Source organism: Rhinatrema bivittatum, chromosome 15 (assembly GCF_901001135.1).
Source record: "Rhinatrema bivittatum chromosome 15, aRhiBiv1.1, whole genome shotgun sequence".
Classification (NCBI taxonomy): Eukaryota; Metazoa; Chordata; class Amphibia; order Gymnophiona; family Rhinatrematidae; genus Rhinatrema; species Rhinatrema bivittatum.
In genome coordinates, this window is record NC_042629.1 from 72954344 (window position 1) to 72968517 (window position 14174).

A 14174-nucleotide genomic window follows, 5' to 3' on the forward strand; every position below is an offset into this window, starting at 1 on the left:
ATAGGACCGTACTGCTTCAAGGAAGTCCAGTGCATCGTCCGGACAATTCAGGTCCAAAAAAAATTAGTTTGGAAAATAAGAGGGCATTGCCAAAATGCGTTTCCACTTGCCACACAGCATTGGGATGAAGCTCTGCTGCTTCTTGTCACTTCGAGCAGTCTTCGGTTGGAGAATAAGAGAACGTAATACTTGCCAGTCCTACCACACATGAGTTGTGAAGCTTTCTGTTGCTATAAGGGCACCTTGTGCAAGATGAAACTCTCTAAGCAGCATCGCATGAGCAGTTCTTGGCTGGAGCTTGTCTGCTGTTGATTTTTCAGGCTTTCTTTTTGCAACAAAATGGTAATTCCTGCTGATAAAACCGAGGTCTTATTCTTTCTCCCGGGTGCATTAACAAAACCACATCCCCAGACTGAATAACAACTAAAGACAAAGAAGATGGTGAGCCCTAGTCTGAACTTTATTTATGAGCCCCGCGGCAGTTTCCTGGACTGGGAACAGCTGGGGCAGCGGCACCGGAGGAAACAGGCAGTCTTTCCCCCGGGGGGGGGGGGGGGGGGAACCTTGGCTCACCTCTTCACAAATCGCTGGTCACTTCCTGTTGGTGCTTTTCCAGCTTCTGATGAGTTTGGCCTAAAGTGCAGCAGTTCTGCTGTTGGTTCCATCGAATCTTCCAACTCCAGATACACAGGGGTCTCCTTAAGGCTCAGAGCTCCTTCAGGGAATGACCGACTGAGCGATTTCTTTACTTCTGCACTACCCTTTCCCCCTTGCCTGATAGGCATTTACTGCAAATGTCAACACAATTTATGGAAAAGAGAATTTTTTTTTTTAACCTGCCTCCTCCCCCTTGAAAAAAAATTCATTAAAATAAAGAGTGCATAATGAATTAACCCTTTAATGTTTGTCCTCGCTCTCTCTGCTTCTCATTAAAAGCACCTATTTCATTCATTTTAAATATTGGAAGCATTTTCCTAGGAGCTCACCTGCTGGGCTGGATTCCTTCAGGAGCAGAAGAGCAGTCACACAAATCAACAACCGGAAGGCTTTAGTCATTGTAGAGGAAGACTGTGCGAAGAGGATGTTCCTGTGAAAAGGGGGAAAGCACTTTCAAATTTAACTGAGCCACACTCCTAATGTTTCCACATTCACAAGTCTGCTGTGGCCATTTTTAGTCCTGTGATCACGGAATTATACATTTCTGAACATTAGAATACCTACCCAAAAGTATGAAAGTTGGACAATAAGTCCTTGTACAGTATTTCCTTCTTTGCTTGTGTCATGGACTTGTTTCTATACCTTGACCACTTTCTCAATCACATGATCTCATTTCTTGTTCTTGAGCTGCTGGGCATCAGAACAGTGTCTGTTTAGGCCCGTTCTGCTACAGTATTAACAAAAGAAAGGCCCAAACTGCAGCTAGGCCAAGAAGAAATGGCCTAGCTGCAGCCAACCTCAATGTGGATTGAGGTTGGCTGAAGGGGGCTTGTACATAAAATGAAAAAGCAATGGTTGCTTAAAAACGCATTCTTCTTTATCCAGTCAGACTGGTCCAGATGAATGAGTTATGCTTACTGATCAGCAGATGGCGACAGAGGCCAACAGGCTCGCTGATGTCACCTCTTATGTGCATCCGTGCTGACCTCAGGCTGCCAATATTCTCTGTCTCCAGCAGATGGTAGGTGAGCAGCCCGTGCTGTGGACTAAAGTCTGATTAGACTAGATGAACAGGAAAGATGTTTTTGTTTTGGTGGCTCCTGAGGTAAAAGCCTACATTCCCTCCCTCAGTTGAACAGGATTGGGGCCTGGTGGCTTCTCTTACTTGGCTCTCCTTACCCCCTTGCTTTCTTCATTCCCTCTAGCTCTCCCCTTGTCTTCTTTAAAAAGAAAAAAAGGAGCAGGAATCCCTTTTTGTTTGTACCTTAAAATCTGTAAATAAATAATTTCAAACAGAGCACAGCAAGGGCCTGACAAGCAGCAGCAGCATTTTCAAGGTATCAGCTGCTAGTAGCAAAGCAGTTGGGGGTAAGAAGGAACCGGGTGAGTGTTTTCAATGTCCTGGCCACAGTGGTGACTGCAGCGCGTCAAAGGGAAGATGGAACCTAGTCCCACAGAAAGCGGGGTCGCGGGTACAGGCAAGGAACTCAGCAGGCTCTGCCACGCTTTCTGGGAAGGGGAAGAGGTGAAGCGCGGTTCCATGGTGATTCTGGCAGGGGAGTCCGATGCTGTCTCCGGGAGCAACCAATATTCCTTGATACAAGCCAATTGTTTCTTGCCGGAACAAAAAAGAATTGGAAGATCTGATTAGCATCCCACATTGCAGGTGTGGACGGGGTTCAGACGGGTCTTCTCAGTCGCACTGTGGTCAATCCGAGGGAATGGTGTCTGTCTCAAGTGGCCTTCATTCAAATGATGTTTTCCGATATTGGGAAACACCCATGTGAAGGCAAAACTAACTACTCTCAAAAACGAAACGAGAGAAATCTATATATCACAAAAATGCTTTTATAATAGAAATTTCACTACCTTTAATACTTTTCACATTTTTATATAAAATAACTACATTACAGTGTCATAATAATTGTTCTTCATATATGTGGAAAACATCAATTCAAGATACACTCAAAATATTTAGAAAATACAATCTAATCATACATGTAGAGCCTTTAAAATATATCACATATAAAGCCCCATGATGTCACATATACACTGGTGAAGACCACCCCATCCATCCACACACACAAATTAAAACCATTCAAATTAAAAAGTGTTTCTATTCAAGTATCTTTCTGTTCTAGATATGTATGTTCGAAATGACCACCCCTTCTTTCTAAGAATCTTCAAATATCTTCTCTTTCCTCTATTCAAATTGAGCACCCCAACAAGGGTCCCTCGTTTCACCTGAAACAGACTTCTTCAGGGGGAATTCTCCGTACCATCCCATATGCAAACCATATACAAACATTTAAAAGATGTACAAATTCAAAATATTCAACGAACATCTAATGCTGATAACACTGTCTTATCAATGAGTCACTTACAAATGCTCAGCTGTTTGGCAAATAATATGAATAATAATAATATGACAGCAAATACTCAGGGTATATCATTTCTCACAAATGAATTCCATCTCATAATATGACTTTATATCATATTGACGCTGCACATTGTTGCCATTCAGCATAGCTAAAAAATACAAACAAGAGGCTTGACTCTATCACATTTACACAAATAGCTTAGCCATTACAAATCTCAACACCTACCCATAAGACATTCACCATGCACCACTCCATACAATAAAAAACCAAAACTTAACCCACAAACTAAATCAGTCCTATAAATCATATAAAGCTATGCAGGCTTACTGCAGCACTGTCTTCACTAAACAATCTACATTCCCGACATCATCTGTGTCAACGGTTGAACATCACCAAAATCGTACACTATTTAAATACCCAACTATTCAAACCACAGTGAAGAGATGATTTGCTAACTACCGATAAAATGCATACTCCTCCTTCAAATCTCTCCCTAACCAATCAGTGATGTAGCTATCCTGCTTACATTTAGACCACTAGGGGCCAAAATCTTTCACATGAAGATAAAATGTTATACACATTGTTGTAGCCTTCGAGAAATATCCCCTTCTTATTACAGTTGATTTGTATCACAATGAAAAACTTTAAATCTTCCACAGAGTGTGACTGTAATTTCCAATGGACTACTAAAAAGTTGTCTACACTCCGAGAAAGATACTGCATCTTATGTTCTGTGATCCTCAGTCTAATTTCCCACTTGTTTTGACCCACATATATCAAATTGCATGGACATATCACCATATATTGGCCCTTATGGCAAACTTCACGAAGGCGAAGGTGCAGCAAATTTTCAGCCGAAAGAGGCCATTTTTTTCCAGCAAGTGATACTTGAATCCATTCTGACCACCTCTTCCATAACTTGTGTTAGAGTATGTGTTTCAGAATTCTCAAACTCTAGTGTTCTGGATGGGCCGTGGTGTCCTTGATAAGCAGATATTATGCGTTTGAAACCTGGAAAGGCCCTATGGATTTTTTACTCAACGCACAATTAACTCTGGAATTTGCCAGAGGATGTGGTTAGTGCAGTTAGTATAGCTGTGTTTAAAAAAGGATTGGATAAGTTCTTGGAGGAGAAGTCCATTACCTGCTATTAATTAAATTGACTTAGAAAATAGCCACTGCCATTACTAGCAATGGTAACATGGAATAGACTTAGTTTTTGGATACTTGCCAGGTTCTTATGGCCTGGATTGGCCACTGTTGGAAACAGGATGCTGGGCTTGATGGACCCTTGGTCTGACCCAGTATGGCATGTTCTTATGGCTTCTGCCCCTCAAGGTGATGCGTCTATTGGGTCTGGGTCTGCTCAGAGGCTCAGATTGATTTTGTCTTACCTTTTTTTTCGCCCTTGTAACAGTGCATTAGATAAGAGAGGGTATTCTAAAATTGGAATGAAAGGTTCCACAAGTTTTATACAAAGTTGGAGAGTTTTATGAGGATTAGGGTAGAAAGTCAGTACTTCTGATTAGGCTTCAGTGCCGAGAATTCTAGCTTTGTTACGGGACATGCCTTCCAATGGTTTGGCGCTTGTTCTTACCAGGGAACATTGCAGCTTCTCTCCTGCAGGGGACATAATATTGGGAACTCTATAGTTTTTGTATCCTGCTATGTCAAAAATGAGACTACTTGGGATCGGTATTTGGCTTGTCCTTTGCAGGCTTTCAGTTGATCCTATCAAGGATTTTTTTTCACTAATGCTGCGTGTGTTGGTAAATGGTTTTCTAGTGGCCTTTGTTCAGCCCGATGAATTGTGGAGTTGCAAGCACACTTGCAGAGAGTCCTCTTTCTTGGTCACAAATGATATGGTCTAACTTCATACAGTTCAGGGCCAAATTAAGGTCAACGAATGCCCTAAGCATAACCCAACAATGGTGTCCCCACCGGGCCCTTCCATTGCTTAACTGTCAAGACATTTAAGACTCAATAATTGCTGAAAGTGAAATAAGAGATTAAAAATTCAGTTTTCTTCCAGGCCAGACCCCAAACTATATTAAATATAAACTTTTCAAAAAATATTTAACACTAAATAACTGTAAGCAATATAAGAAAATTATTTACTTATAATCACAGGGCAACAGAAAAAATACAAATTTTCAACACTCGGTGGTGCTCCCCTATGCACGTGCTTAATGGTTAATCCAGGGCTGCTACAGTGCCTTTATTATATCTGAGGTGGTCGTAGCCTTCCATCGGTTTCCAGGGCATTTGTTTTCCTTCATTCAACAATCATGCAGATTTAGCTGAATATGGGCTCCTACATGCCTTGGGTGTATGGAGGGGCCCCTCTGACATTTCTCAAGGTCAAAAGTGCCTTCAGGAGGTCCTTTCATCTTCTTGTGCTGTATAATTGAGAGTAAAAATGATGAAATGGTTTCTCTACCTTCAGGAATACATTAGGTTGAAACAATCGTCATGGGAGCCTAGGTGGCTTGGTCTTACCTAAGCAGGTGAGGGGTCATTCCAAGAGAGTAGAAGCTGCTTCTTGAATGAAACTGAATTGCTGTATCTTTTTGGAGATTAAAAGGTTTGTGCGCGCGTCCATAAATGCACGTATCTCAGCGTGCAGAAAAATACGCGCTATTTTTATAATCTACGTGCATAGGTTATAAAATACTCTCCACAGGCACATGTCTGGAGCTGCACGCACATACATACCTGTGTCACTTTGCTACTGCTCCGTATTAGGCATAGGAGTCAGGGAGAGGGCTGCTTTATAGGGCTCAGTCTGATACTCTCTATATGGACCATTGATTCAGGGTGAGTTTTCAGGAGGTGGGTTGGGGTTGGGGGTGCTAAAGACACATTCAGAAGTATCCATTGTAAAATTGACCTCATTAAAGAATTTTTGACCTTTTATAAGTGATGAAAAGGAGTTGATTTGTACACTGCAGTCTCTGAGTCCAGTCAGACCAGTCCAGGACCCTTCTTGTTCTGCCAAAATTGTGTATCTCATCATTTGCAAGCTGTGGTGATTGTTAAAGGTGTGGACGTATTTTTTCTGCTTCTAAGCAGGTGAATTCTTTCCAGTATGTTTATTGAACTGTCTACTTACTTTACTTCCTTGTTCTTCGGGAATTCCTTTAGTGCTTTGTGGGAAAGAAAAAGATTAAATAAGAATTAAATAACAAAATAACGGTGATTGGTTTGAATTGACATTGTCCACGCTTAGCTTGTTACAGATAATACTGGCAGGCTGAGGTCAGCATGGATGCATATAAGGGGTGATGACAGCAAACCTGTTGGTCTCTATCTCCATCTACTGGTTGGTGTGGCATAACCCACTCGTCTGGCCTGGTCTGACTGGACTCAAGGAAAGGAAATTATAGGGTAAGAACTAATTTCGCCTTACTAGCGTCCTTAGGGTATCTTGAGATTAGCTGGTACAATGACTTGATGTAAGCACAGTGAATTGCAGTTTTTCCCCAGTAGCCTTTGTCCAAGCTCAGGCTAATCATGCTGAGTTTCTTTAGTACAGAGACTGAAACTGCAGCAGCTAAAGGTAAGATCCCCCAATGTGGCTGAGAAAAGGGCCTCCTGCCTTCAGCCAGCTGTGAACCTGCTGACTCGAGATCAAATTGTTAGCAGGGAAAGCCAGTGCTATTCAGCTCCAATTTGTTTTGGGGTTACCTTGTGATGTACTGCGTATTGCATAATCTTTGCCTCCCCGCCCTAGCGCCCCCCCACTGGATTATCCCACTAATTACTTCTGGGGGAATTCTGCAGACAAAATCTTACAATTCTGCATACTTTATATTGGTCAAAATAACACAATATACATGACAGTCTTTAATCTAAAATGTAAATCAGAAAAAAGTATTAAAGATGCAGAGTTTTAAATATTTTGAGCAGAATTTCCCTAGAAGTTCACTGTAAGAGTGTTTGTTTCTTCCACCCTGTCTCCCTACTCCTCTGGCCAGTCTCCTTTCAATTTGCCCTCTCAGGCCCCAACTCTTCCACCTGCCACTATCTCTCCCCTCCCCCTCTAGGCTCAATCCCTACCTCTCTATCTTCACTTTCAGATTTTGACTCTCACACAGGCTTCCTCTCTCTCTCTCACGCTCCCTCTCTTTAGTGAACATACACACCCCGTCAAACAGGCTCCCTCTCTCTCTTGCAAACACACACTCTCATACTGGCTCCCTCTCTCTCTCACACACACACCCCTTTACACAGGTTCTCTTTCTTACACATACACACACCCTCACAGGCTCCCTCTCTCACAAGCACCCACACATGCACACAATCCCTTTTTCACACACACACACACACTAGTTCCCAATCTCTCACAGACACACATATATACTCCTTCACAATCTCCTCACATAGATTCGCTCTCTCTGGCACCCATACCCACGCTCTCTCACACACACACACACACACACACACCAGGACTATCTAATATAATATTTGTGCCATTTTGTAGGCCATTCAATTTGGAATTTAAAAGCACTTTGCACAATATTTAAACTTATTATTTATGACCGGTAGGTACGATAGTAAAAAAACAACGTCAGGTTGACCATATTAAGTGTATTGCATTTTGTGAGGTGCGTGAGGCTGGAGGCAGCCTTTATTATGAAAAAGTGTATTGCCGAAAAATTAGGTCAAGCGAAAGCTGGGTTCAGAAGACAATGGGGCGTTTTATGGAATTTGGCGATGGTCGACTGCTAAAATTGTCGCATAAAAGCCAATAAATTACTGAAAATTCCAGCAACAAGCAGAAAAAACCTGCTCATTTTGCAAGCTAATGGAGGGCACACTAACTATTAATTATATGTTATTTAATTCTGTGTGAATGCTGATTACAATGGTATATTGCATGTTTCTAATAGATTTCTGGTTGCTGCTACGATGGGGGAGGCAAAGGTTATGCAATACCAGATCTAATTCTGCTGTATGATTTTCAATTTGTAATTTGCAAATCATTTTTTGGGAGTTCTTGAGAGGCTAACTCCTTGAATAGCAAGCGTGTTTTAGGGAATATTTTAATATTTATGTAACCCCAGCCACCTTGGGAAGGGGGAAGGGGGGGTGTCACACTTCCATTTCCTGCTGAGCAGTGACCCACTAGTTACAGGGTTGGGGGATGCAAATGCGGTGATGGGACGGATAAACCCTGAAGCGCATCGCTCTCAAAAACTCCTGATGTTTTGTTCTAGGCAAGAGAGAATTTATTGAGGTGGGGGGGGGGGGGGGAATAATCAGCACACAAATATGGAGACTGTTCATGCTAGGGGTGTGTAATGTATTCACAGCGGCTCAGGTCAGGGTTACTGGTGCCACGTTAGTTAGGCTAAAACCTCTGTGATCCTTCGAGCTGCTGTCTCTAAATAATGATGCGGTTTTCTTTTTTTTTTTGTAGGAGGGGGGAGGGGGGACTCTTGCTTGATATGTAGGCCCCGCCGCTCACTTCTTGGAGGCAGTCTTTTTTTTTAAAAATAAGCTGTTCTCCTTCGTTCCCTCCCAGCCCAGTGGTGGGGAGGACTCCTGCGTTCTTGTAGCATTAAGTAGGGCCCATCCTTTAATGAATCCCACCCACCCCGCTGGCTGTCTTCTTACACAGACTCCCAGGAGGCCTCATTGCTTTGCAGGCTCAAACTTGCCCTTTTGTCAGTTAATCTCACCTATAACCCAGCCTTTTCGCCCACCCACGGCCTCGCGGTTTCATCTTATTAGGACTGCAGCCTGTCCATCATGGAACTAGGCCTGCAGAAATCGCGACGATGATGATGATAAGTTAGCTGAAGACCTGGTTGTTCACGAGATGGGACCTATTTGATATCCGATAGTTAGGCGGGAAAGGTATTTGATGTAGACTATGGTGTAGCGGGATCCTTATAACAAAACCCAAATTTATAGGGAAGGGTGGCTGGCATCAGGCTTACTGGGGAGGTCACAAGATTTGGAGTGGGGCATCATGGAGGGAAAGTAAAGATCACTCATTCCAGCTGTTTCCGGCTGCTAGCTTGGACTATAATCCCCCACCATCGCAAATAGTTACCTAAGATTCGGTTTGGTTCCTGAGGGGTCAGCGGGATGGCTGTGAGGAACAGAGGGATGAGGCTCATCTCTAGTCCGGGCACGTTCTCAAACTGAGAGCAAAGCCCCATGAAATGCCCTCTCATCAAACCATTCTCCTGCCTCCAGCAGGGCCCTGTCTTACCTTGGCTCGCCTTCTTCCCATCGCCGAGAAGAGACGGTGCTTTTCTTGGCTAGCAGGCTGAGACTTCTACGTCTGCAAAGCACATGCATTCCCCCCTTCCTTAGGACTATATGTACAGTTTGACCAATCAATGGCAAACAAATGACATTTTAGTGAACGTGTGCAGGAGCCTAGATGCTGGCTTAGTGTGAAGCCTATTTGTCTATCTGGCTTACTGACTGTGTTTACCATATATGAAATAATGAACAAAAACTAGGGAAAAAAAAGGGTCTTCTATACTGTTATATAAGCGACCACTGTAAAATTCTCATCTTCCAATCATTTTACATTGTTCATTGAAAAACAAATCTCTCTAATACATAGGCATGAGGTCCTCAGTTGTCAAAGGGATTTCCATGCAGTAATAACCGGGGCAAATAGCAGGGGCAGAAAATTGACTGAGTTTCACAAGGTGCCTAGATTTAGTCCCCTGGGAAAGGGGCAGTTCTAGGACTGGGGGGACCACCCAGCTTATCCTCTCTTTCACTCCCTCAATCCCAGCCCCTTTAATTCTCCTCCCTCTCAGTCCCTGCCGCTGACCATTAACCCTCTCTTAACCTCGCCGATGGCCCCTCCTTCTGTCTAGCACCCGTGGCTTGTGGCCGCTCCTAGGATGCCTTCCACAGCGCTGGCGGCTTCTCACCGCGCCCTAAGCGCAGTGTGGCAAACCCTGTGGCCCTACGAGCGCCACTGCCAATGCCATGATACCAAGCGCCCCACTGCTACTGCCCCGTACCGTCTGCCAATGCCTGCAAGTTCACTGACACAGCCCACTCATGCTCCCTGCCACACGTTATTGGCTTACCTACCACCATTATGGCCCACACCGCTACCGCAGCCTGACTGTACATGCCCTTGCATGAAGAGTCAGGCCGTTAAAGAAGATATTGACATCTTATGGCCAATGCTAGTACTGCTGCATCGCGCGTTTGCCAGAAAACCAAAGGGAAGACAACTTTCAAACCTATTTGTGTTACTGAATTTATGCACATGGCCAGGCGAAGATTTTTCCTAGTATTTTATAAAAGTGCAGCGGGTTGTGGCACAGTTGTATAAAAGACCATGTTAGCTCAGATCTGAATATTTGCAACGTATTGAAAGTGCTTACCTATTTTCTAAATATACTTGCCTCCATGTATAAATCAGGGGTTTATGCATTCACTTTTTTCTTTTAGCATGTGAAATATACACTTGTATATTTTTAAATATGCAAGCATTTTTTGCAATCAGCAGTTTGCAGATACCTCCGCCAGTTCACCCAGGCCAGCTCTAATTCACTGAATCCCTCCTAGCAGATCACCCAGAACCCTGTACCCAAAAACAGCAGGCAACGGATGCGCGTGATGGCCGTTCCACTACATAATAGGTAGAGTGTAAAATTGCATGAATACGTTGCCTAATGCATTCCCGTAAATCCCTTAGAAAATAGCAACTTCCACGCGGACCTCTTGGTCCTGTCTCGTTTGCAAGGTAGAGTGAGCGCGTGAAACCAAAAATACGTGCATGCGTTTGATGTTTATAAAATAGTATATATGAGAACGCAGGCCACTTATGCACATATATGCTAATTTCTCACGTGTAAGCCCTTTGACAAATGTACTCAACAGTGAGTATAATTATTATAGATTATAACACCACCCTGGCATTGCTGCAGGCAAACTGCATGTGGACAGGAGAAATAGGAGAGGCCTTGGAGGGAACTTTTTTTTTTTTATCGGCGCCCCCCCCACCTTTGTTCCAAAAGTTACGCCTGTCAGAGGCCCGACCCGGCCCTTATTCGAAGCCCCGGGACATACGCGCGTCCCGGGGCTTGCATGCGCCACCGAGCCTATGCAAAATAGGCTTGGCGCGCGCAGGGGTAGGTTTTCGAGGGTTACGTGCGGATCTTACGCGCGTAACCCTTTGAAAATCTACCCCTTGGTTATTTTCAGGCCGGGGCAGGATGATGATATTTAACCCCGAGCGAGTGAGAAGCGTTTTCTCCTGCCAGCTGCTGACCTACCTCCTGGGCAAGTTCCCCTTCCTTGATTTCACATCTGCCCCGGGGCTGCTTTTGGCTGCGGTGTAAAAGGCACGGCCCATGCAAAGAAATTGCACTGCTACAGCCACCCAAACACAGGAACGTGAGCAGAGGTGATCGGTGTTAGACACCTGAGCTCTAGAGTTGAACTATGACCTTTCCTGCAGTTCCTATTCATGCCCTACACCTGTACGGGGCAGCAGTTGATGAAAAGGCAAAAGAGATTCCTTATTTAAAAATCGTTAATTTAAAGAAGGGCTGACCCGGCAGCTCAGTGGTAGTGCTTGGTGCTGCCATGCAGAGGACCTGGGCTCAATTTCCAGCTCAGGTTTTCCACTCCCTGGGGGGTTGCTGTGGGAAGAGGGGGCAAGGGCACCGCGGTCATCCCACAAAGGCGACACCTGGTGGCTGGATTTGGGACAGTTCCCGAGAAAGCCCTGGTCTGTAGCCTCTCGTCATGGTAAAAAAGTAGGAGGGGAATATTAAATAAGAGAGAAATTTCCTGGCTCATGATGGCACCAAATCCCAGCCGTGGTCCCAGTTGGGTTCATATAAGCCCATTCTGCATTTTGGCAACAAAATTCCATCAGCATCAAGTCAGAACAGGCAGCCGCGAGGAGCACCCAACCGTGTGCATTTCTGGATATCGCTGTCACTCCTTCCCCCAACACTTTTTAAAAATTGTGTGCGTCTCTCATCTTTTCTGCAGACTATGATATTCTATTTCTTTATACACAGTGGTATAGAAAGGTGCAGTGCGTGGTACCTCAGTATAAAGCCAGGGAATTTGTAGGGCATAACGCAGTCCACCCTGTAGAAAGCAATAGGGTTACTGCGCAGCAATTTGGCTTCATGCCCAAGGGAGTGAGTACCTGCTTCACCTGTTCTTGTGGACAGTAGGTCTCTGCGGATATCTCCCAGCCCCCTCGCCTAGCCAGAGGACGGCGAAGAAAATCTCTGAGCACGAGTCCTAGGACACCCATGCACCCTGCGGTCCACGTGCCAAGCCGAAGGCTCGAGTGCTCCTGCCCTGGCAACCAATCACGCCCTCCTTTTACAGTAGGGAGATGCTTTGCACCACGTCCTTCACTGGCCGTGTCTGCAGAGGGTCCCAAAATAGAGATCTACTATAGTCGCCTAGGGAAAAACGAATTGCCTAATGCAAGTAAAAACGTTAAACCCGAAACCTAAGCTGTTTAATGACGATCTTTAAGTTTTAAAGATACAGAAAGGCACCAGTTGCTCTCCCTCTGCACATGGCTTAGTGCATAAAACCACAAAACGGGCTAAGTTTTTTTTGTAATTCCCTAAAAACAACCAGCCCTGGGCATCAGGCGTCTCATTGAAACCAGCGTCGTCTTAGAAGGAAACAGCAGCATCAAGCAGGAGCCTTTTCTCCAGGCAACATTTCCTCTCCTAGGATATTTCATTTGAAGACTGCTGGGCTTCCAGTACGCCCTGCTCTTGAATTGTATTTTGTTCTTAACCTTTGCTTTCCTTTCCAAGTTAAATGGATGGCAGATGGGCACAGGTTACCTGTTTGAGTTTTGGGGGGGGGGGGTTTAATCAGATTTAAAAAAAATGATCCTTCACCACTGAGGGACGAGTCTAATAAAACGAAAACAGCCCAAGACCTGCACAACGCTGCTGCATAAAAGCTGTGTATTAAGATTCATAAAGATTGACCAAACATGTGCGCCCCAGGTCCAGAGGACACAGCTTGGGTTACACTCCCCCCACCCTGCTTTAAAAAAATAGCATGATAAATAAAAGCCCCAGAACATTCACGTAAGTAATCGCAAGGCAAACAGAACAAGTGCCTTAAATAGCCCATGCCTCATGAGAGACAAGTTTTCAGACACTTGTTACTGTCAGCATCGAAATGGATTTCAGAAGATACGGTAGCATTTGAACGGAAAACAACTCAAGCTCGGCATTATTCACAGATCTCTAGAATTATCACATTCCCGCCTCCCCAGTATCAAAACCAGTGCCGTTATCTCTGTGGAGGAATGAGAGCCGGTTATAGAATTATTACTGGGGAAACACTTGTAGGATACTCTCTTAGAAATCCCAACATACGTTCCCACTCATCAGCAAAGGACAATTAAAAAGAAAGAATAGAGAAGCTTGCTTGGAGGAGTGATTGCAGACATTCATCAGTGTGAGCTTTCATTCTGCAGAGAGATTTCCTGCTTTGTAGACTGAGAAATTAACATTTTCATTGAAAAAAAAAAAATTAAGTGCATTGATAACCCACTGTTGAGTCTTTGTAATAGAAATTAAAACACACACACACACACACTCATTTCTCTGTCTCTGTACAAAGAAAGAACAATCAAAGAATAAGATCTAGGGAAAATCTCTCCCTGAGCATGAAGCACAATCCCAGCACAAAGGCAAATCCACATTTATTGCACAGAGGACATAGGATGAAAAGCACAACAGCACAGCACATCGAGGTAGAAATCCACTTACAAGCTTCTCCTGGTTCTGGCTCACACTCCTCAGCAGGAATGACAACGGGAGCTGGTGGAGCTGTTTAAGAAATCCTTGCAAACCTCCTCAGTTCACTGGGGTAAAGTGGAGGAGGAGGGAGGAGCGAGTGAACCTCATGGACTGGACTCCTTCAGAGGGAGTACAGAGCTAGTGTTTGGCAGCGGGCCCTGCTGGGGCAGGACGTTCCATGCATCCGATAATCCTTTTCTGGGTGTTTAGGAAGGAGGGTTATATCACACTCTAGGTGAGACCTTTTTTTATGGATCTAATTCAGTACATCTTAGATGAACTTTCCTGAGCAATGCTTCTCTTCCCTTCATAGGTCAGTGAAGAAAGAGCTCTGTTACACTAGGGT

At 44.3% G+C, this 14174-nt stretch overlaps 1 protein-coding gene across 2 annotated transcripts in view; it reads right to left on the reverse strand.

Annotated features, from left to right (window-relative positions):
* Positions 1 to 13952, reverse strand: part of LOC115076794 (probable glutamate receptor) — a 32269-nt gene extending 18317 nt beyond the window's left edge. The window contains exons 1-2 of one of the 2 annotated variants that reach the window (XM_029578681.1): positions 13799 to 13952; positions 987 to 1087 (exon numbers count right to left, since the gene is read on the reverse strand). In XM_029578681.1, the coding sequence (XP_029434541.1) occupies positions 987 to 1056 (70 nt within the window). In that variant the 5' untranslated portion in view covers positions 1057 to 1087; positions 13799 to 13952. Of the gene's footprint in view, positions 1 to 986; positions 1088 to 6150; positions 6179 to 13798 lie in introns of those variants that run through there. The other variant, XM_029578683.1, reaches the window with a different exon arrangement.
* Positions 13953 to 14174: the final 222 nt, after the last annotated feature.